Here is a 23,785-nt window from a genome sequence, read left to right on the forward strand (position 1 = left end):
GGCAGGGAAGCCTGGCCACCCTACCTGGGAGCCCCATGCTGGTCCTCCCATGTGCTGCGGCTCTGGGAACACATCCAGGGCATGGCAGAGCAGCACGATCGTGAGGGAACACTGCTGAGGCTCATGGCCCTGCTCAGCAGAGCTCACACAGCAGCCACTGGGTGCTTGGTGCAGCAGGAGGGGCAACAGCGCTCACTCTGCATCTCAAGGCACAACAAAACAAAACATTCGAAATACTCATAACTAGGACAACTGGCTTGTAGGGGAGGGGGGAGAATATGCGTTATTAAAACTGTTCCAGTACTCATGTTCAGCTTAAACAAAGATAGAGAGCAGCACTGCAATTCCGATTATGTGCAGGTGATGCGGGTTTAATGGATACAGCATTTCACAGGCGGCGTGCATACTACGCATTACCGTGTCACGGTAATTATCCCATTTTCTTTTTAAGCAGCACATAAAATAGTCACATAAAGTTTGTGTAAATGTCACACAGGAAAGTCAGGACTATTTGCCATGCTATATCTGTTCCTCGGTTTGCAAAAGCCTCAGCTCCTCCCAGCTGCAGGCTCCTACGGTGCTCGCTATGCCCTGCTCGCTCAGATGTGCCACCTTCTCTGGCTTTGTGAAAAATAAAAAAAAAAAAAAAAAGAGTGAGCAGGTGATCTGGAATGCCAGGCCTCAATAAAGCTTATAACTGGAGCTTGAAGGTTGCCAATGGCCACAAAGTAAAAGTGGTGAATCAATCGTACTAAAGAATCAACTTTTCTATCCATTAATTAGTTGAAAAAAAGTCACCATTTACCACCTGCTTCATTCTCTTTTTCTAATCTGGCAACTAGGCTTTTTTTTAATTGCTTTGATCCAAGTGCCTTTATCGAGGCACTTCAGATAAAACCCCTACCAAAATGGGTCCCCTCAATTTTTGAGCCAGTGTTGGCAATGGCAGCACTCAGTGAAGCTGCTGCAGGGACCCTGTGCAACAGGGGCTGTCCATGTTCCCAGGGCATGTCCCCACTGCCCATCCTAACAAAGATCACCAGGAGCTCGCAGGATTACAGAATTCGGGTATTTGTTATCCAGCAGCCATGGAGCGAGGGCATGGCACAAACAAAAAGGGTGGCAAGCTTAAGGGCTGAAGTTTTAGGGGTAAAAAGTTTGGATATGCAGATTCTTGCCATATCCTGGTTCCTCCCTACCTTTTTTGTGTAGTTTCTATATTAACTATTTGTTATGGGTTACAACAGCACAGCACAAAGCAGTTCCCATCCCCTACTGCTGGCAGAACGCACTTGAGGCAACGCTGCGGTTTTTTGATCACCATCTGCCTCTCATGTGAGGGGAACATAACAGAATCTGATCAGGACAGAGCTGGTGATGACAGGCGTGCAATCGGTAACGAATGGCCCTGCCCCACGGAGGGACACTCTCAGTAACAATGAGATGGCTGAGTCTGAATGAGTGCCTGGATTAAGGGAACAACAAGAGGTGACTCTCAAGCATGGCAGGGCAACCTCAACCTTCCCTTTTTCTATAGGCCAAAGAATGATACCCCTTCCCCTCTCCTACCCCTCTTCCTCCTTCATCAATGTCCTCTTGATGCGATTCTTCCAAACAGCTTTTGACAAAACAAGAGGAAAAGGTCACAGCAGTTAACGTCCTCCCCAACATGATCCTGTTTGAAGCAATGCACTTTTAGAAATTCCAAGATTAATTACTTCAACTTCAGCTTCCCTAGTTTAAACTCCTGTGTCATGACAAAAAATATATCTACAGTAGCCATCCTACAATGTGCTTCTAGACTGGCCATGTTTGGCTCAATGAGCACCTGAACGTTTGTGCTCAGAATGAAACATTTAAAATATGTTTACACTGAACACACTGTTTTACTGCAAGTTATTGCTACAACCAATAATATGAAGCATATTTGCCACTAAAAGCCTGAAGACCTCTAAGGTCTCGATAAAGAAATGCTGAGATCCCAGAGGGCTCCTCTGAAGGTCAGCATGACAGAAACAACCAGAGACAAAGGGAGGGAAGACAGCTTGCCTTGACATAGTGGCAAGGCAAGGTCTGGAGAAAAACTCCCAGCCCACCTGCACAGTTCCCTCCTGCAGGTTGTATGTTTGCCTATTTAAAATTAAATTACATTTCTCTAAAATTACATCGGCCACTTCCACAGATCCCTGCAGCACTGGAGAAAGCAGGGGGATATGGGTGCTATATCTGCACCCACAGAGGCTTGCATCTGACAGGCTCCAGGCACACCAGCTTCCCCTCTAAAACCTGAAAAACGCTAATTCTGAAGACTTGCGTCTTGTTCCTTAAATTCCATCATGACCACAGGTACAGCACATTCCTAAACCATTACACAGTGGACTGTCTCTCTAGGTATCCTTTATGCATAGGACTATGCAGAAGGAGGAGGAAGGATGAAGGAGGAAGGAAGGAGAAACAGGTCTCTCTTCAGTGTTAACAGTAAAGAAAATTTTCCCAAGTTACACACGCCACAATATCAAAATGAGCCCTTTTTACTGAAACCCATGAAGTGTAAGGACTTATTTTGAGTATGCTCATCCCCCAAAACACACCTCTGTAGGTGGGCTGGAGTCATCTTCTGACCCCACCAGACTACCCAGTAAGTTCAATTTTACAACAATAAGGTCAGGGCCATATTTCACCCCCCTCTTCCTGTCAATTACAGTAAAAAGAAGAATAGAAAACGCATTAGTAGGAGAACAATGATGTTAAAAATACATACCAGTATATCCAGGCAGGCTGCTTTGAGTAGAGTTATTTGGTCTGCAATGGTCAAACTTGTAAAGCCTGGCAATCGCTTTGCAAATTCCACTATTTTAATAATGCACTTCGTTGCAAGTTCACTGAATTTGTCCCAAAGCCCAAGGTCCAGTCGAACCCGATGATCTGCGCTGGAGTTCTGGAAAGACAGACAGGAGGCACCATAAATCAACAACGTCCCCTTCAGTAAATGGTTTTCAAGGGAAGGAAACAACAACCACGTTTTCCTTCCAGAAGTACTTTCTATTAACATTCCAGGCATTTTCTGCAGCTTGCTGTTGGGATGATGCTGGTTTTAAACTTGGATTAATCGCCTGAAAATTCCTAGGATACTTCTCTGTTACTTATGATTGCAGAGGCCATCTGTACAAGGAATACAAATGAACTTAAACATTTCCAAATGCCACCCTCATTATTCTTCCTTGCCATTATATAATAAGCGCATTGAGAAAGACAATTTACAGTTGTACCCCAGAAAATATAAATGAACAGTGGAACAAGAATATTGGGTCCTCCTCTGGAAAAAGCAGCACAACATTTGGAACATAGTTTCACATATTTAAGGTCTTAGAAAATTAGTTCTGCTTAATTTCTCTGCTCCGTGGCTCTGCCACAGCTTTCTGAAGCTACAGTCTCCCATGACTTACAGAGCCTTTATTTACATGATGTTAAGGAAAATCCCATGTGCCTTGATGAATGCAACGTGCTCATTTGATGGTACAAATCAACACACATCCCCACTGTTGGAAGTGTGACAAAGACATTCCGGTGGGATCTTTCAGGGACTCCTTACAATACATTCACCGATTGCAATCTGAGCGTCCATCATTTTCTAGAGTGCATAGGAAACTTGTGTTAAGTCTGTGATCAAACTCACATTTTCGTACATTTGGAACGACCACTTAACTCTTGAAAAAGCTGAACATGTCAGCCAAGAACTGTCTGACACACAATCTGCTCTGACCCATTTGATGTGAGCCCACCAACAGTGGGTGTCAGGAGAAGACCTGGTGAGTCCATTCCAATCCACCCAGGATTCCCACAGAGTGACAAGAAACAGGTAATGACAGAGCTCTGAAACACCCATATCTCCTCTCCTTCTGCCCTCTCACGCAGTGTAGTGCCAGCATTTGATCCAATGCTGGCAATTTAGGATGCAGCCAGTGTGATGGTGACCCCCAAACCCCTATTTCATAAACCACCAAGTGTAGTGTGCATTGCAGCTGCTTTCAGCATCTGGGGGATCTCCACTGCAAGGAGGAATTTTACCTATAAAAATATGCTCAGGCAGTGGCTTTCTCCCCAGCTGCAGAGTAAGTCCAGGTGATCAGCTGCCTCAGTCTCAGCTGGTTGAAGTTAAAATGTTAAATTAACTTTAAAATTAAAATCAAATAAGCAAAGTCTCAACCTAGAAGTCTAACAGACATGGCAGATTAAATAGTCACCAAAAAGCATTCAAATTACACAGATCACACTTCCTTGGAGGAAAAATTTCCAGTGAGCCTGCCACCAACACTGCTGATGGTGAGGACATCCACCTCCTAAAAAACCAGTGAAGCCATTATCTTGTCAGCTTTCTTTGGCTTATGGGAAGGACACAAGGCTGGAAGAGCTTGGTGAGGGAATGTGGAGTGAGCTCAGCTTGGCTGTGATGCTCTGGACCCCGTCCTGCTGCTGCCTTCACAAGACACCACCACCAACATCAGTCACAAAGGGGAAAGTCCTGACAGGTCCCCAGGGTGCCACCAGCCTGACATTCACCCTCGCTTGGAACAGCGTGGAGACTTGAGCCAGGAATATTTACATTAGGGCTCTAATTGCAAAAAATAAACCATGCTGAGCAGTCCGAAGGAGCATGGTGCTCTTTCCTGCTACCCCTCTCTTTAGCGGATAATTAATTCATTTCATCATTTCTATTTGAATTTTTATTCTGGGAACTTCCTCTATTTTGTTGGGTTTTTTTGGTTTTTTTGGGTTTTTTTTTAAATGACAGAAGAAAGATAGAAGAAAATGTCTTTATAATGCTAAACCTAAAGAATTGCCTTCAAAATAGTCTAAAACTAATGAGTTAACAGTCATTATAATGCCCTTTGAAACATTTCTTTTGGCTACTGGAGTATGCATCCTTCAGATTTATTTCATTTCATCCTCAAGGACCTTGGTGAAATACAGTACATTGGAGGAAAAATAAGATCAAGATGTGCAGTCATTCAGGCTGTAATTAAATTTAATAGGCAGTTTATCCAGTTCATAGAAAGATGGCATAGCAGAGAGCTACACAAAGCAGAGCCTAAAGCAGGAAATCATTTTACAATAGGGTATCCATCTGGAAAAAAAGACGTTGCATGAAACCAGCAAGTGTGAACGAAATCTTCATCAGTATCATATGAGGTTACTTTATCACGCTGCAGTGCCAGCAATGGAAAGTTTGACGTGTCTTCTATTAGGAGTAATGCACAGCCCTTGTAACAAATGTAAATCTAACTCTCTATTATGCAAACTGAAGAGAAGGAGCAGTTAATAAAATACAAAATAACCAGGTGTTTTATAATGCCAGGTGCCAGATCTCACAGCATTGGAGCTAATGTGGTTTTACACATTATCTTTGAGATGCTACATTCTATCTGTTTTAATATTCTATTTGTTAATGAATGTCAACACAAGTGTCACAGGAAAAAGAGATGGATTTTTAGCAGCATTTCTCACTATTTAAAACCAAAACTGACTCGATATTAACGTATAGGTTGAACAATAAAACATGGGGTTAAAACAATGTGCAATAGAAACAAAAACTCTGATTAAATTTGCCTGGAGATCTCCTCTATCCATGCTGTGAAAAAGATACAGACGCTCTGACTTTTTCCTGAATATTTTACTGAAGTGGATTTTTGGGTGTCTTTTCCAGGAGCAGTCTCACATGTTTTTCAGGCCTATGCACCAGTGCACATATGGTGGAACAATACTGTAATACACCCTAGTGGCATCTTTATCAGTGGAAAAGCCCAACCTTGCTATGAAATCCAATTAAACAGCCATTTTTGCCACATAAATTGATCCCATTTTTTCCATCATTTTTGTTTTCTCATTGCAGGCTGCTCTGTCTCCACATTAACAATATGGGATGAGGTACTCATAGAAACATACACAGCAGCAGAATCCCTACTGTCTTTAAAATCCACTTTACAAAGGAAACAAGGCTCACAGGGGCACTCTGCCCTAATCGGGAACGCTCGTGATGCCTCTTTAGTAAAAGCAGCAATGCTCTCCAGCTCCAGCAAGCTCACTGAGGACCATGGCACGTGTCCCTGCTCAGTCCCAGTATCAGGAGATACACACATATTGTATATATACTTATATATATATATTCCTCTGCATTGGCACAGAACAATAGCTGTGTAACTTCTAATACCAGCACTTACAAAGAACAAAATGCTGACAAGATGTGGAACCTCTTCACTTCCAGCTAGCCAAGAGCAACCCAGAAGAATCTGCAGCAAGGGTCTGCAAAGCCAAAATTGTTTTCTGTTTTATCCTCCCTTTATCACAAGGCTGGATGCAACACAGCTGTAGACTTACAAATAATACCACTCTCAAGGGACAAGCAGTATAGTTACACTCAATTATACTATAAAGTATGACATCTCCAGAGAAATTACTCAGGCACTCTCGCTTACCTGGATGACAGTAATAAAACAGATCTGTTTATGATGGACTTTTGGAATCCATTACATTTAAACAGCTTGCTGATTCTCATTATTGGTAGAACTGCACTTGTCACTGCCCACCAAATGCAACTGTTAAGTCAAATGACCCAGGGAATACAATACAAGTGCTATTCTCCCATTATTTTAAGCAGACTTCTATTAACTATGCAAAGTATGGGGCCACTTTTTAAAGAGCAAATGGATATAAAAGAAGGTAATTGAAAATGCTTCTCCAAAACAGTTTTTAACAGGTGAAAACACACATGGGGGAAGGGGTGTAAATCACCACGTAACCTTTCCCTCTGGGAAATGCAGGCTGCAGTGTTCAAGAGTGAGAGGAGCCAGATACACAAGCCAAATGCCTGAACCAATTTATTTGTTTTTACTATATCTCTGTAAGATCTTTTTTACATTACACTCTTATGCTTAGAATTCTTTGCACTTTTTAGCAACAAATACAATCTTCTTTTAAAACAGTCTGAATGATCATGTAACCAAAGGCACTCAGGGGCTATTCTTGCAGAAGTTTCTTCCCTCCACCACCCCCGTCAGTACACAAGCTAAAGGCTCACAAAATTCAAGGGAATCCACATTGGTTAAAAACACTCACTTCTCACCTCTGACTTAGAGAATTAAATTAAAAACTCTAAGGTTATAAAAGCAATCTGCGCTCCGTAGTGTGAGCACGCCATGCTTCATGACTGATAGCACGCAGAACCAAGCATAAAAGCAGGACTGGGGGCAATCTCCTACCTGTACTAGATTGTTACTGCCAAGAAAAACAGAGTGGCATAGGCTTCTAGCACCTCTTGGACACAGCACTTAGAAAAAGGGCTTTATGCTCCTTTGGTTTCTGGTTTCTGCTTCAAGCGTCTCAGATTGTTGCTGGAGTCCTGCTGTTTGATCAGCAGCTGGTGGCAGTGTCCTGGCACCAGAGCTGTGCTCCTGTGACCAGCACGCACAGCTTCCACATCCCAGATCCTCCTGTATCCTCATCAGTGCCGCAGAAAGGATTTTCCCCTGCCCCTGGGCTGACAGGTGGCCTCAGGATTAGATGACCCTTACTCCAGCCCCAGTGCTACTCTGTCCTTCCCACATGAGCTCCTAACACTGAAGTCCTACATAAAATACTGGAGCGGCTGCCAGACTTTACCTAGATGAGAGATTTAGACACTGCATTTCACACACAGACTATGAGAATGTAGCAAGAGGACAGTATTTAGCACTGCTGCTATCAGTCTGATGCAGCATTTGAAGGAAGCTGCATGGCTCTCAAAGATTCAAGGCAAGCCAAAAGTAACTCTTTCACTATCATTTTGTTATTGCAACTTGTACCATGACAAAGCAGGAGGGAGCTGAGCCTCGTGCAGCAGTTCACTGCTTTGGACTTCCAGCAGAACAATGCTAAAAACAAGAAATCTCCTGCCCTGGGCTGTACCATCAGGCTTGAGATATGAACGATCAATATCCAGCCTCAGAAAGAGTGTGGTCAAATCATGGCTACTCGTGTAGCAGACCAGATTCATCTGCCCATTACTGAGGTCCAGGTGCTCTCAATAAGGGCTCTGAAATTCCAATAGGGATATAAACTCGCCATGGGGTTCAGACGGAACCTAAGGATGAAGGCACACACAGTGGGTGTGCTATGCAACAAGACCCTCTCCAATTTCATCCACTTGTATCATTTCAAGAACTAAAAGATTAATGCTACTTCAGCATCCAATATCTAATTCAAGTGTAGGTGCGCCAAGGTTTATCTTTCAGCCGTTAAGGATCTTTGGCAATTACTAGGATGCAGTACAGTGCCACCCCACCAGCTGCAGTGCACTCTGCTAACTCCGAGGTAGTGTGGAAATACTGATGTGCTCCTGCTGGGAAGGACCAGAGAAGCATGGGGAGGACAGGCTCCTTCCCCAGTACTAACCAGTTCAAATGGGGCTCAGAATTAAATGTGAAAAGTGTTTGTGAAGATATTTTCAGCAATATGAAAAACATGCCTTTTTCTAAAATCACACCATACGTGCTTGCTTTTCTTGCACTTAAATACCAAGTCTTACACTTAGACCTCAGTTCTGAGCCTTGCACTTTGTTTTGTAAATAGATTAATGTGCCATAAAGGAGCACCCTGGTCGCTAAAACAGTGAATATTGATGGCACACAGGGATTTGCCAACATCGCTCTGAGAAATTTAATGTTTATTTCAATTGCAGAAAATTTACTCAAGACAGAGAGCAATCCAGTGATAGAAGTATTTCACCTGGGCTCTGGGGACTGGTGCCAGATCTTCAGCTGGGACTGGAGGGCAAGAACCATGGAGGCAGCCGTCTCCTTTCCCCAGCCATGTCACTCCTGGACTCCTGCTCTCAGCAATGAGAGCACATACTTGACTACCTCAGGATGTTTTGCACATCCCTCTGAAACAGCCAGTGCTGCTGCAAACAACAGCAAACCCAGACCCAGCAGCCATTGCTCTACTGATAAGGCTCTAAACATTACTTAATAGTTATTTTTTATCATCTCTTTTATTACTGGATTTGCAAACTTGACACCAAATTTTCTTTAATCAATTAACATCACTGACTTTCCCTGTATTTAGCAACATATTTATGTATACAAGAAAAATTATTTCCCTGACTCATCTCTGGAGAAATTCCCGTAGTTCTGAGCTTCTTGATGGAGGGGCTGATTTTTCATTTCTAAAAGCAGCAGAAGTTTTTGCTGTTATGGGATATTTTGGTAGACTGAGAAAGAATGTGTAATTTTTGGGGTTGTCATGTGCAGAGCCCGGAGTTGAACTCAATGATCCTTGTGGGTCCCTTCCAACCCAGGATATTCTATGATTCTAGGAATAAACTCCAAATGAGCATTTTGGAAACAGTTTTACCTAAACATTTCATATTTTCCTTGACCTTGGTAGCTTTGGGACTATCACCAGTAATCCAGCAGCATTTTAGAACTCCCTACACCTGCAAAGTTGTAATCCGCTGTTGCACAAGCAGAGATCATGTCTTTGGAAGCCAACAAATTTCTAATGAATGATGGAATGTAACTGACTCATGGTCTCAGAGCTGGTCATTTGGCTGGATTAATCCTCCAGGAGTCTCTTGTGATACCGCTAAGTAGCGCTCACATCTAAGTGCAATTTCTCTCCCCTGCAAGCAGCGTTTGCACACACACCTCTGCTTTTTCCTGGCTAAGAAGGTGCAAAGAGTGAATGTACTGCTCCATCTATTTAAAATGTCCAGAGCCTCCAAAACTCACATCATCCAGGCAATTTCCAGAATGCGTTGTGCCTCAAACCATACTCACTGTAGTGTATTTTCCCAGCTGGCAGAGTGAGGGGAAGGTTTCCTGGTGAGCTTTTCGGATCTTCTCAGTGAGATCATCTAACTCTGCTGTCATTTCATAGTTTTCTGTGGACTCCTGCTTTGAAGGTTCCTTCTTCTTTTTGTTCCTATCATTTCTGACAGCTGTAAAAAAAGCAGAGATACAGATCACATGGGGTTATTCAGATCAACCTATGTTGCTCTTGCTGCTCTATTTCAATCACTGTAAAATGCTGTTATTTTAAAAACACATTCTTTTAAGTAAATATAAAAATGTTATACGCACAGAGAACATTAATTCCAGCTTACTCATTTAAAAATAATTTAAGAACTAAATGTAGTGAGCAGTGATGAAACCAAAACTTCCACAGGGGTTTGTTGTGGGTGTGCCATCACAATCCCCTAGTATCCGCCTTCCAGGAAAGTCTACTGCAAATTCATATGCACAGTGAGGTGGGATTTTTTCATTGTAGAACTGCAGTTGTGCATGGTGGATGCTGAAGTCCTCTGCAGTGACGCAGTTGGTATTTTATTGGATGTGAACAACACTAAAAGAAGGCAGCAACTATCTTTCTTCCTAAGTACCTCTGCATGGAAGATAACAAAGCCCCATACTAATACAAACTCCACCAAACAGAAGTTATTTAAAAGGAAAGTTAAATGTGAAAACAGTAAACAAAAGAAGATGAAACACGTTAAACTCAAGTTCTGAAGATCAAAGGAGAAGTGCAAACACTTGAAAGGGAAAAAATGGCACTGAAGCTATCTAAAGTTGCTTGCCATCTGCTTCTGCACTCAGATCAGCCTTCTACCTTCCCCCGGCCGTGGGGGATTACTGGAAATATGCATTGTGCGCACTCGTGCTGTAATTGATTTCCCACATATTTGTGTTTTGTAATAAAATATGACAGCTGCTCCATCACCATGCTGCTCTTTGTTCTTTTAATGAAAATAGCTTAATTTTACAAAACGTGCCCAGGAGATAAGTCCATGTCCGCAGTATTGCCAGTAATTGTGAATTTTATCAAGAGTCTTGCTGTTAGCTAAAGCTAACGTCTTAAGTGTAACCAGATGCATAAGGCTTTACAACAAAGCCAAGCAAAATCAATCCCTCTCCCCAAAGACTCCATGTCAATATTAAACACCCTGAAGACTAAATCTTACTGGATAAATAAAACCAATCTTAACATTTTTAGTATTCAAAACCTCACGATATTTAAAACAAAGCCCTAAACTGGGAGGGTGCAGCTGGTGGGTTTGTTACACCTGAGCATGGCCAGGGATTTTGGATAGCCAAAGATCTGCTGATTCTTATTTGTACTGTCCTGCCCCAGAAAGTGCATCTATCCGTGCCATTGGGAGGAATGCAGAAAGCCACCTCCGTGCTAGCTCTTTTTCCCTGTGGGTTCCCCAGGCCCATCTCCACATCTTCTGTGGTCGTTTCCTACATGTCAGTGAACCACAAATAATCATAAAGAGCAGAAAAAATAGTGGGCTGGGAAAGCATCAGAGTCAGAGGCATCTACAGAAATAACATATTGTGTGTAATAGAAAACAAGGAGCAGAGATGTGGAGAACATTGTTTCTCCTTCACAAGGCCATTAGGCACATAGTCCATGAAATGTATGGCTCTGGTTTTCTCACTAAAGTTCTGACTTCGCAACAGAGAGAATTCTGATGCAAATCATTCACATTTTAAGCATGAACTTGACTTAACTGTGTGACAGACCCACACTGAAGTCAGTCATGGATCTTGGCTGGATCAGGGCTGGGATGCTGAGCACCCCACTGGATTAAAGCCTAACCTTGAACATCATCAATTTTGGTGTTTGGAGAACAGAGACCCAAAGGAGACTAGCAAGAGTGGACCAAAAAGGTTATTACTTGCAAAGGTACGATGCTACCAGTGTAGTCAGGTTTAGGGGGATGGACTGGTTCCTCCCCGTTTCCTTTTAAAAATCTTCCCTTCAAGCAAGTGCTCTGGTTTGTTTGCTGGACCCCAGGGCAGAGCACAAGCACCATGTTTTGCACTGAAAAAACACCCAGGACCCAGAGGTATGTCTTGAGAGCTGCCAACTGCCACTGCACTTCAGAAACAAATCCTAATCACTGCTGTACCTGGGAGATAAAAGAGCTCGTTAGAAAATTCTGTAAACTCCTACACAACCCCAAAGAGCAATAAACTTTTGTCACAAAGCCCCACTTACTTACAGCTCTACAAGCTGATTGACAAATTTGCCAAGCAGGTGGCCTCAACAACGACTTCCCTCAACAGCTTTGAACTCCCCGTGGAAGATGAACACATTACTCAGGCCAGGCTTCCAAGCAGATGCCAAGGGCTCCCAGAGATTAGGAGATAACTCTGGCAGGAACCCTGCCATGCTCCTTTCCTACCCAAGCAGTGCTCCTTCTGCAGCTGCACCTGAAGTCCCTTTCCCTCCAAAGGCCACCAGAAGGACAGTTGCTGATCAATCCTCATCACTAAATTTGTCCAGCTCTGTCCTCTTTCTTTTTTTGGTGCAAATCAGAGGGTAGAAAGGGGAGAAGCAACACAGCCCGAAAACTAAGAACGTTTTTTGTATCTCATTAACTTCCTTTTATGATTCTGATAGCTTTTATAATGATGATAAAACCAGAATAATATATATCTTCTGGCTTTATTCATTAAGACTGCATCAGACATGTCAGTGTTTCTATATTCCCTGTAAGATAATGGATTAAAGTGCTGACATATAACACCCAAGCTCCAAAAATATGAAGCATTTCAATAACACTGAACTATTTGGGAGGATTTAACTACAGCTATAATTCAACACGCAAAAAAGAAAAGAAAAAAAAAAAAAAGAGAGAGAAAGACCTTAAGACAACACTGTGTTTAAAAGAGTTAAATAAAAACATACAAACACACACACACATTCACGCAGTAAATTTAAAAACCATCACTGCTCTGGAAACAGGAACTGTCACACCGCATGTGGGAAGGGTTTTGGATTACAGCTTATGCTTATATTACATAAATCACACCTTTTGGTATCTTGATCTTTACACGCATATGATCACATCAATCCCCGATGCAATTCCACTGCCTTTTAATGATGATACGCCAGTGATGAATCTGTGCCACAGTTAATGCTGCCATAGAAAACTCAGGTTATGAATTTCATTACTTGTGCACTAAATTCTGACTTGATGGCTGCATTAACTAGGAGCTCCCAACAGGGGACAGTATGGAAGCTCACTTGCCCTATGAGAACTCTCGGAAGTTAAAGAAAAATAAATAAGGTGTGGGGAAGTAAAATGAAAAAAGGTGTATCTTGATACGTGAGGAAGCCAGGTCTTGGTGCATCTCAGAAGGCTGAGTGACACACGCCCACACTTGTGCACGTCTGCTCCAATCCATCTTCCTGTGACAGCTTCCCTGTCCCCTTGACATGCACGCCAGGACTTGCACTTCCACACCCAGAAACCTCCAGGCAGCCACCGCAGGGTTTGCAAGCTTAAGAACTAGCCCCTACCTTCAGATGTTCAGCCTCTTCCCTGATGGTGGAAGGACAGAATATCACCTCTCATCCTGTTCGGCCTGTTCTCCTCACCCCAGGTTTGCCATTGCTTTTTCCTTAGCCTCAGATACACTTTCTCTCTTCCTCTCGAAGCAATGGACAGGGCACAAAAGTTGCATGAGGGTCAGAGTTATTCTTCAAGGAAAGCTGGGTCTGCTGTAGATGGAACTAAGTATAGAGAAGACACAAAGAGCTTCTCTTGGAGAACCCCAGTGTTCCCATTTAGTAACCATGCAGCAATTCTCCTGCCTGAGTGGGGGCATTACAAGCATGTCCGAATGCAGGGAATCGTCCAATCTTAAACGCAAGCCTCTCAGGTCCACCAAACCTAGCCACTGCTTGGCCTAAGAATAGTTGGGTATCCAGCCCATGAGCCCAGTTTCTAGATAATCAGATAAAATCATGGAATAGTGAGTATTTGTACATCCATTTGTCAAAGGTGGCACAAATGTGTCCAAGGGAGAAGAACTTGCCACTTGCAATGCAATTTTTCCTATTACTTGCACAACCTGTGCTTCCCCAGATATCCAGAAAATACACAGACAGCTCCTTTCATGTATTATAATGATTAATCAGCTATAAACTCATGATTTGAAATGCTATCACTGCAGTTTTGCCTCTTGGAGATCCCCGTGACCTTTGAAGAGCTCTGCGTACTAGTTAGCTGGTTTTGTTCCTGTAGCAACAACTACTAGTGCTTCCAGTCAGTTCACATTCCTGTAAAACCACACTTCTCTTGTCCCCAAATATTTTGGAAGTTACTCGTTAAGCTAACAAACCTCAAAAGCACCATAAAGCACACAGAGCAAGTCAGTAATTGCACAGCGCTGGGCACAAGGTCGGTCTGCAAAAAGACTCCTTTTGTTTGTAAAGCCAAATGAGAAGAGAAGCGGGAGGTGAACTGAGGTAGAAACGCTGCAGACCTGCCAGTTCTCCTTCTGGGCAGAGGTTCACTGTCCTGCCTATCCTCCTGCTCCTTGGGAAGCCACCTGTCCCTGTCTGAATGCCAGGCAGCCTGGGCAGGCCAATGGAGCCCCATGCAGCCATGGGGCCAAAGCTCAGCACTGCAGCCGGGAAATCCAGGAGCACCAAGCTGTTTGTTAGTGTGGAAACCCACAAACCTTGCACAGCTCCTTCACACTCTTGCTTCTCCAACTCCAGAGGCAGCTGCTAAAAGAATTCTAATTCTGGCAGAAGTTAGCAGCTGCAGCCAATTTCAGTCAAATCTTTCAGTCAAATAAGCAAAACACTTACCTACTGCCAATGCCAAGTTTGCTCCACCACATTAAATGCCCAACATATATCACACATTACTCTTCAACAAACTGTGCTAAATGGTATGGAATGGCAGTCCATAAGGGTGTCTTTCCCAACAGTCACCTTGGAAAAGCTCAAACCAAGGCAGCCTTATAGCAACCCTGCTGCTGAACTAGGCTCTCTGAAACCATGGTCAAAAACAACACACAGCTGGATATCCCAGGCAGCTTCCAGGCCTGAGAACTGGTGGAAGAAAGCACAAAGATGAGGGAACTCAAGGAGTTTGAGTTTCCTACCTCCAACACAAGTAAAGGAACAAAACAATCATCTCAAAAGCAGCAAAATCATTCTTGACAAACTGAGCCATCAATTCAGGATGGTGGGACTCCTGTTCACATTAACAGCAGTGCAACAGGCAAGCCAAACATTCTAAAATATGCAGAACGCCAGGTAGTTATAAATAGACTGGTTTCCTAGGTCGTGATTTCCAGATGAAATAATGTTTTCTTTTAGGCAAAACAGCTCTGTCTTAAAAAAAGCCAGGAAACTATTTTAAAACAAATTTCCATGCCAAAACTTGGCTTTGACATATGGGGAATGATTGGAGACAAAGCCCATTTCAAACACAAAACTCTCATTTCTAATGGACAAAACCAATAACAAGTACACAGTTGTGTAAGGGGCTTACAAAACCAAAACACATTGAAACCCGCATATTTTGTAGCTGATTCTGAGAAATCAACCATGTCAGCTGTTGGATAACAATCGCCAGAAGAAAACATCTCAAATTAAGTGAGATAGTATCTCTCCACAGACACACATCAAAATTAACAGGGAGCACAGAGAAACAATCATGGAAGACATCTCATAAGTACCTGGCACGCTATCATTTTTCCCCAGGCACAGAGCAAGCACATACATTACAGAATTTGAGCCCGCCCAGGGTTTCCTATTGAGAAATAACATTCAGCTATGGCAAACCCGCCCTAGCCAACGTGCCAGGAACCTCAGTTCAACCACAGGGGAACACACCACAGATCCAGAAGACATCCTCCTGTCGCCTGCTTTCATGTACACTGGCCCTTCCAGACACTCGTGGTATTTTTTTTTCCTTTCTTTTTTTGAGGAAGGTAAATTTGAATTCTGCCTTGCAGCTTTGTATTATTCATTACATAATTGCTATGTTTTATTAGAAATATGATCTATTATAACCTTGAATATGGTAACTTATATGACATTGAAAATTAGATTATTCTGATTATTAGAGAAGTGAGAAAGGTACTAAACATTTGTAAGGCTGATAATCAATCAGTGTATCCATGTGAGTGCAATAAAAATCAATCAGGAGCTAGTGCGTTTAAATCTAATTTTTTAAGCATGACATTTTCTTCTGAGTTTCTTTTTTAAATGTCACCCTCTTCTACAACAGTGATTGATTCTATCCCCAGGGATAGTTAACTCCAACTGTTTTATTCATTGCACTGAGCTCTTGTATCCACAGTCTTTTCTAAATATCAAATTAATGACAACAATAATATTTTTATCAAAATGTGAAATTCAGAAATAGGCATTCATGGAATCAAAACAGCAAGAAGTGCAGCAGTACATTTAAACTGCTTCAAAGAGCATGGACCTTTTAACGAGCAAGCAGTGTACTTTATTTAAAACAGAAAATGGTGGAATTTTGTGTCCCTCCCGTTTTCTTTTTCCTCCCGTAAAAGAGAAGGTCAAGGATTTGCTTGTTTAAAACATAATTCATTTAGAAATGTTTCAGTAGTGAACAATGAATCACTGGCTATAGGGAGTCTGTGAGTAATTACCTATGCCTTCAAAATAACCTTATTAGGCTATTGTAAGTATAGGGGAGACCTTTGATACCTATAGCCTAAGGGCCTCTATTTTCCCATTCATGCACAGGGGATTTATATGGTTATATCCTGACGAAAGCAACACATCTCCCATTTATGTGTGAGGATAACTGCGGGGTTAATATATCAAGAGCTAAGTTCTAAGAACAGGTTTCATTATATGAATGAATGATACAAATGGATGCTCTACAGCTTTATTTAACTGGCCTGAAACTTCACCTGTGGTTTCAAGGATTCTCATCAGTCTAAACAATTTTATTTTTGACATGAAATTTGGCACCTACTATTGTCACATCCCTGAAACATTAGTAAGTGGAATGAGCAAAAAAAAAGGAGTTTCTAGTCCTTTGAAAAAAAACAATACTATCTGAAATCAGATGTAGGACCAAAACCGAAAAGCCAGTGCAAAACAACAGGCTGAGAAAAATACCCCTTGAAATTAGCTGAAAGGTAACCCTTTGGCATTCTATTTTAATATTCATATTAGTTTTTATTATTTATATTATTTCACTATCTTTAAAAAAAAAAAAAAGAAGTGGGTTTTAATATTTTTTTTAAGATATCCAGAACCAAAATCAGCAGCTATCATCATACTTGGGATACCTAGAACTGCCAGTCCAAGATCCAAAACCACTGCTGAAGGAAAACAAATGATTCTACAGGCACATTTGTCTTGAATGTTGCAGAAGAACAGGACAAAAAAACCCAAACCAAACCAACAAACCTCAAAAGCCAATCAGACAAAAAACCCCAAACCCCACCCCGCCCAAAAAACCCCCAAACCCACCAAAATCCCATAAGCTGTTTCCATGTGTATGAATATACCAACTAATGCCTACCTTTATATTTACTACAGTATTTTGGGAGTGGTTCAAGTCCTGCAGAACATGCCAAACAGAGTACCAACTGCCCAAAGAATAAAAATCAGGACTCCAGAAATACAAATGGAATACCCTTCACACACCCCAAACAAGTCCTAAGAACAAATGAGAAATGAAGAATTTGCAAAAACAGAAAGGCAGTGAACAAGTGGGGGAAAAAGCCAGAAGAAAATCTGTTTTGCAGTACGTGGGTGCGGGCAGGTAGAGGATGAGGAGCAGCTGTGTCAGAGGCAGGACAGACACAGCACCTGTACCAGGGGTTGAACTGAATGCAGACTCCTTGGTCTCCCTTACCACCTCCCTACATACTGCAATCAAAGTAGATGAAGAGATAGGGTTATACATTAAATGATAAACTGTTTAAATAGCATTTGCCCTGTGATTTCCATTTTCAAAGTGCTTTAATATCATCAACTAATTGCCAGTGTGAAATAGGATAATCCACACGCTCTAAGCAGCCGATGCTTAAAGAGCTATTGAAGGTTGTTAGCATTAACAATTGCAGGCAGAATAAATCACTATTATTTCCCGTGACGACTCACCAGCATATCTGCAAAGGAAATAACCTAGCCATACTCATTGACTCGGACAAAATTTACTCACTGGTATGTTCCCATCTGTATTTCACATAGGCACCACCTCAAGTTACTTAATATAGCCAGAAACTCCCATATGTGAGATGTGAGATGGAGTATCTCCACATGCGGGTCTTGCAACGCCCCTGTGCATCTTGTGCAGCTGTTATAAACTACACGTGTCATTCCCTCCTCACTCGGGTCATGCCCCATCTCTCCCAGTATTCTGCATGAAATCGGTCACTTTCTTACTCTCAACATAAAACCTAAAATTTTTATTAAGATCTACCATGCCACTTGCAACAGGTTTGCAAGTAATTGCATCACCCAGTGGGTATTGCCAGTCTTTCCCTTTCCCTGCACACTGCAGGAATGGGAAGGAGCTTTGGGAATCAATCACTCCATCGGGGGAGATTTCCTAAATTTACAGGGCTTCTGTAGGTAACCCTGGCACTAAGAAGTGCCAGCCTGTGGCAGAATCCCCATGAAACTAAAACCCTCAGGGAAGCAAAGTGCTATGCTTACTATCTACTGTTTCGGCTGCCAAGGTCCCAGTGGATTTGCTAGTAAATTCTGTGGCGGTCTAGATAAAATTCTGCATTCAGCTGGTTAAACCAAAATACTCTGGGGAAATGGAGGACAGCTTTTCTGGAATTGCAGTGTCTTAACACATTAGCTAAAAATACACAAGACCACAAACACAAAGTGATTATTCTTTCTCTTCCTTACAGCCGAAGTGACCAAATATATACGCAGCAGTTGAAAAACTCTCCTAAATACTCAGCCTGAAAATGAATTTCTATTAGGCTATAGTGCATTTCTTTTACCACAGGCTGGGTGAAGAAAAAATCCCTAAATTTCAGACTCTGAACTTTCAGTCAGAAATCACTGAGAGGCCATTAAATCTGTCTCATCTGATTTCAGCTGTTGAGGTGCCCTTTCAGGCTAACCTCTCAAAGTAACTGCCCTTTTGAGCTACAGTCTTGAAGCCTGGTACACAAACTCTTTATGGATAACCGATTATGAGCAAAAATATCCTGAATCTGACCTTTCTCTCCAGGGTCATCAAAAGGTAAATCAGTCTACTTATCTACAGATATTACAATAATTTCTCTTAGGAGACAGTCATGGTAGTACGATGCCTCGCAACTGGGAGATGCTGGGGTTATCCAAAGTCCTCATTTCAATTTGCTGGGCATTATCCAGGACCACTGATGGCCACGGAAGTGCATGGCTGTAAGCTAAGACCAGACACTGCACACTATGCCTGTCCACTGCCTGCCGGTAGCACTTCACACTTCAACCTGCTGCAACTATTTTATTTCTTATCCTAACATACACTGAGGAAAAGAACATGACTTGCTTTTTACCTGACTAGCAAGCTACCTACCACGACAAATTGCAACCTTATTCCTGACAATGCCATTAACAGACTCTTTCCACAAAATAACTTTCCATAATAAGCACATTTATTCAATGTAATGAATGAGTCCGAGCTACAGGACAAATTCTGATCATGCATGATAAAACTGACTTTATGGGACAGCAAATGGAAAGGCTACCAAAAAAGGGAGGTGAGCTGGAAGACTCCTTCCCTTTGCCTGCGCACTGACACTCAGGACTCAGGGCAATGGCTCCCCAGAAGGAAGAGCAGAAGTTCAGGAGCAATACCAAGACAGAGTGTCACTGCATTTCTTCCTTTTATTATGGGTGGTTTCACGCAGTGAACACGGTCTGGCTTTCCTCAAACAGGGTTCACTCTTACATTACTTACCAGAATTGAAAATAACAGCCCCAACTTATCCCCACTGCTGTTTTTGTCTTGCAGTGGTGCTACTCCATGGATCGCAGCAGAGTCCTATTAGTGCAAAACTACAGTAGCGTAGTGGGAGATCAGGTCTAATATCTGTATCTGCAGATGGATAACACGCGTTCATACCTAAGTTTCATTTCTTTGTTTTGCCCCCAAGGCTGAATCTCACATTTGTACCTCCTGGTGGCTTGTGCAATTGTGTAAAGGTGCATCTAGCGAGAGAGCTGCCAACTGACAACACGTCTGAAGAGGCTTTGCGTGCGCGGGTGCTTCATCAGGCGCAGGGAACACATCGCCTCCCGCAATCGTAAGTTGAGCTCATGAAGGTGCAGGAACAGTTGTTCCCGGCGTGTTTGAAGAAAGGGAGCTGCAGTCTTGAATCGCAGCTCTTGCCTGCGCTACAGCCTTGGCAGCTTGCAGCCCTGGCCTCCTGCTAGGCCAGGGACAATAAAAGCAAAGAAATAGCTCAGAATCTATTTACCTATTCCTCTGAAGCAAATGTGGAAAACATGCCATTATGAACTTGCACACATTCCTTCCTAAATGCAAAAGCTTCTTCATACTCCTACTACTAAAACAAAATAAAACAGAATTGTGATTGGGAGGTTATTTCCATCCCTCAAGGTGCCAGGATTGGCACCCAAAGTGGAGGGCAGGGGAGACAGAGTGTGCACCCCACAACCACGCTCAGCCTCCCTGCTCAGGCTTACCCTCCTGGATAGCTGAAACAGCAGAAGAAGGGAAGAACAGTATCATTTATCCAGGTGGACTAGAAGCACTGCTAGATCAGACAGAAAAAATTGCCTGTTTAAGTCTCACAGTACAACACAGCTGGTGGGCACACATCTGCACTGGCCAGGGGGTTTGGACGGCAGGGGGTTTGATTTTTTTTAAAAATAGCGTGGGTTGTTAAAACTGTTTTGCCACAATACTACCAAAAAAAAGCTTCATCAAACGGGAAAATAACATGCCCAAACAATACTGTTGCATCTCATTGCATTTTAGTGTGTTGTTTACATCCTTTCCCCTCCCAAAAGCTGAGCAGTTGGAATAAACAATCTGCAGATTTGTTGTTGGGGTGGGGCATTGTTTTTGAAGATTACATAGTCCTGTTTTCACCAACTGTAAACTAAGGAGAAAGCAAGGAGTGAGGTCAGGGGACTTCTTTTTCTTTCCATCTCAGGATTTCAGGAAAGCCATGCCGAGCCAGCCAGCAGGCTCCGGGAAAGCCCTGCTGAAGCTGGCTGCTGCCACAGGTAAACAAGTTTATTCACTTTCAGCTTTCACTGCCCACCCCGAAGCGCTACACCCGCCAGCTGAGCCACTTAAAAGGCCTTTGCCTCCCAGGCTTTTCTTCGGCTCCCTTTCTGCCCATGCATGGCATAACTTGGCTCTGAGCTCCAGCCAGGCTTAACAGGCAGCAGCTGAAGCCCCAGCACTCTTCTGGGATCTCTGTGCCTGGGACAGCAGCAGGCTTTAATGTGACTCTTCAAAGCAAAAGGTGCCTGGGAGACAAAGGCTCTTGGTTTTGCCTTCAATAAATAGTGCTCCATTCATAATTCGCATGCAGAAATACTGCTTCTCATATATTAATGCAGGCTCTCTGGACATCTGTACTCCTGCTTTACGCAGAGGCAAAAGCATCACGGCAATACAGGGTCGAATTCCCTTAACATACCTGCAGCAACCTCAGCTGTTTCAGCAGTCACGTTATGACATGAATCACTCCACAAGCCTGCACCTAATTATCAGACTGTCTATTTTGATATATTTTATCTTTTATGTGCAATGCCAAAGAAGTTCTTTAAAAATACATTCCAAATATTCTTTCATAAAAAAAAAAAAAAAAAAAAAACAGCTTTCTTGTCTAGGACTGAAGTTCTGAAAGAGCAGGAGTAAGTGGACCAGATTATTTTATAAAGAAGGCACACTAGTAACTACAGGACTGCCTTAAAGAGCTTAATTCTGTCAGTCAGGGTCAAGCAGAATCAAATCCTGATTTCTCCATAAGATCTTTTAAATACCCCCAGTAAAGCCAGGACATAACGTTTTTATATTAAGTGTTTTCACAGCACACCAGACCAGCCTGATGTAGTGATCACACAAGAAGCAAAGCAGACAGACACTTGTTTCCAGGAAATAGAAAGATACTAAGAAAAGCAGCCTTTTATTCTTGATTGGAAATCAAAGTGATTACTGAGGGCTCTGCGACTTCCAGAGCAAGATTTAGTGCACACAAGGGAGTACATTTTGAGACGGCAAACAGGCAGCAGGTCAACACAGAGTTAACTCAATAAAATAATAATTTCTACTTGGATAAACTGACCTAGTTTTCCCAGACTTCTCCATGAAAACAAAGGATGCAACTTGGACATGAGATGACGTCTGAAAGGGAAGCCAAAGGCTGGGCAAGGAGATTGAATTCAACACACAGCTGGTCCTTAACTAAATGAGAGTGGTGGTCCTCAGTTGGTATGAGAAATGACTACCCAGCAAGGATCATCTGGCACTACAGGTGGCCGCTAACCCCATCTTGTCTCATTGATGCTGATGACAAATCTTTCAAGTCTGTCACCAGTGTGGGGCTGGGCCCTGAACTCATTGCCTGCTTCCAGCTAGGATGGTCTTCTCCAAGACTGTGACAAGTGCAAGATGACAGATGCACTAACAGAAGGGTTTCTACAAGGTCCTCAGGGTATTGTTATAGGGCTACAAGCCCCATGGGAAGCATGGGCTAAAACCTCAAGATTTCCAAAAGCAGAGGTTTATTCAGTTCCTGAAAGAGCTGATGAATATCCACCGGCCCAGCCAGCTGCAGAACTGCCCAGAGCACCAGGCTGCATGGTAGACACAGTGCAGCCAAGTGCCCCAGGGCCTGGGATGTACAACATGGAGGACAGGAACAGACAGCGCTCGTTCCTGGCCCCCCTTGTAAATCATCCCAAGATTCTGCAAATCTGAACACAACAGGCAACTCTTCATTTTGGGATTCAACCCAATGCTATTTTCAGCAAAGCTTTGTTGTGCTGGAACACCTCCAACCAGCTCAAGTTAAACAATTTGCCCAGAGAAAATGTTCAATGAAGGGGAAACATGAAAGTATGCACAGAAAGAGGCCTGAGTCCCCCTCTTTTCTAATCCATCACACAGCATTAGAGATTAAATACTCATTAAAAATATATATAATAAACTGTTAAGACAGGGTATCTAGTGATTCCTCTTAATTGCCTCATTTTTCCCACACCCTGGTTTCTAGGGAATATCTTTAAATATTTCTCCTCCATTAGTGCAAAGCCTCTTTACCAGAGGGTTACCTCCCTGCCTCACTCCCCCAGCCAAGAAAGAAGATCCCAAACCTCATGGGTTTATACTGCACACCCTATGAGTGGCAGCTGATATGTCTGTGCAGTTTATGTATGTTCACACCTTACAATGCCTAAATTCTAGTAGGAAGAATGTTCCTAATAAATGTGAAAATAGCTGCAACTGACTCAGAAAACAACAGGAAAAGTTGCCAAGAAAAGGCCTTGACTCTCTTTTGAGGACAAACAGGATTTAAGCCTTCCACAGAATTAAAGGAATAAAATATTTATGCTTATTCTCCTCTGGCCCTGTTTACTTTTCCCTGTGTTATGAGAGAGGTTTGAACATAATAGGGCTTCTATTTCTTAGTAGCAACTATCCTCTTGCTTTTATTTATTGTCTTTTTTATTATTTTCATTCCTTTTCCATTCAAAATTATTTTCTGGATGTTCTGATTTAATAGCAGTGTTCACCCAAAGAGGCATTCAAAGAAGGGGCAGGGGGGAAAGTATGCATTGAGCTTCCAAATTTCTGAAAGGGCAAATCAAACATCTTTCTTGTAAAAAAGTGCTGTCAAAAGGCTCTTATGAACTAACGGTCACTTGTTCCAAGGATCTGGATCATGTGGGTTTGATCCTGGAGCAATGGGATGGGATAGCCAGATGGTGCAGCACGGCACAACGTGGACTACAAGACCGA

At 42.6% G+C, this 23,785-nt stretch overlaps 1 protein-coding gene across 5 annotated transcripts in view; it reads right to left on the reverse strand.

The window, feature by feature from the left end:
• Positions 1-23,785, reverse strand: part of RARB (retinoic acid receptor beta) — a 321,133-nt gene that overhangs the window by 10,686 nt on the left and 286,662 nt on the right. For all 5 annotated transcript variants that reach the window (XM_066194334.1, XM_066194325.1, XM_066194353.1 and 2 more), the window contains 2 exons: positions 9,813-9,973; positions 2,762-2,938 (listed from right to left, as the gene is read on the reverse strand). In XM_066194334.1, coding sequence (XP_066050431.1) covers positions 2,762-2,938; positions 9,813-9,973 — 338 coding nt within the window. The remainder of the gene's footprint in view (positions 1-2,761; positions 2,939-9,812; positions 9,974-23,785) is intronic.

This window comes from Chamaea fasciata, unplaced genomic scaffold (assembly GCF_029207755.1).
Source record: "Chamaea fasciata isolate MVZ Bird 193981 ecotype frontalis unplaced genomic scaffold, bChaFas1.0.hap1 SCAF_1, whole genome shotgun sequence".
Classification (NCBI taxonomy): Eukaryota; Metazoa; Chordata; class Aves; order Passeriformes; family Sylviidae; genus Chamaea; species Chamaea fasciata.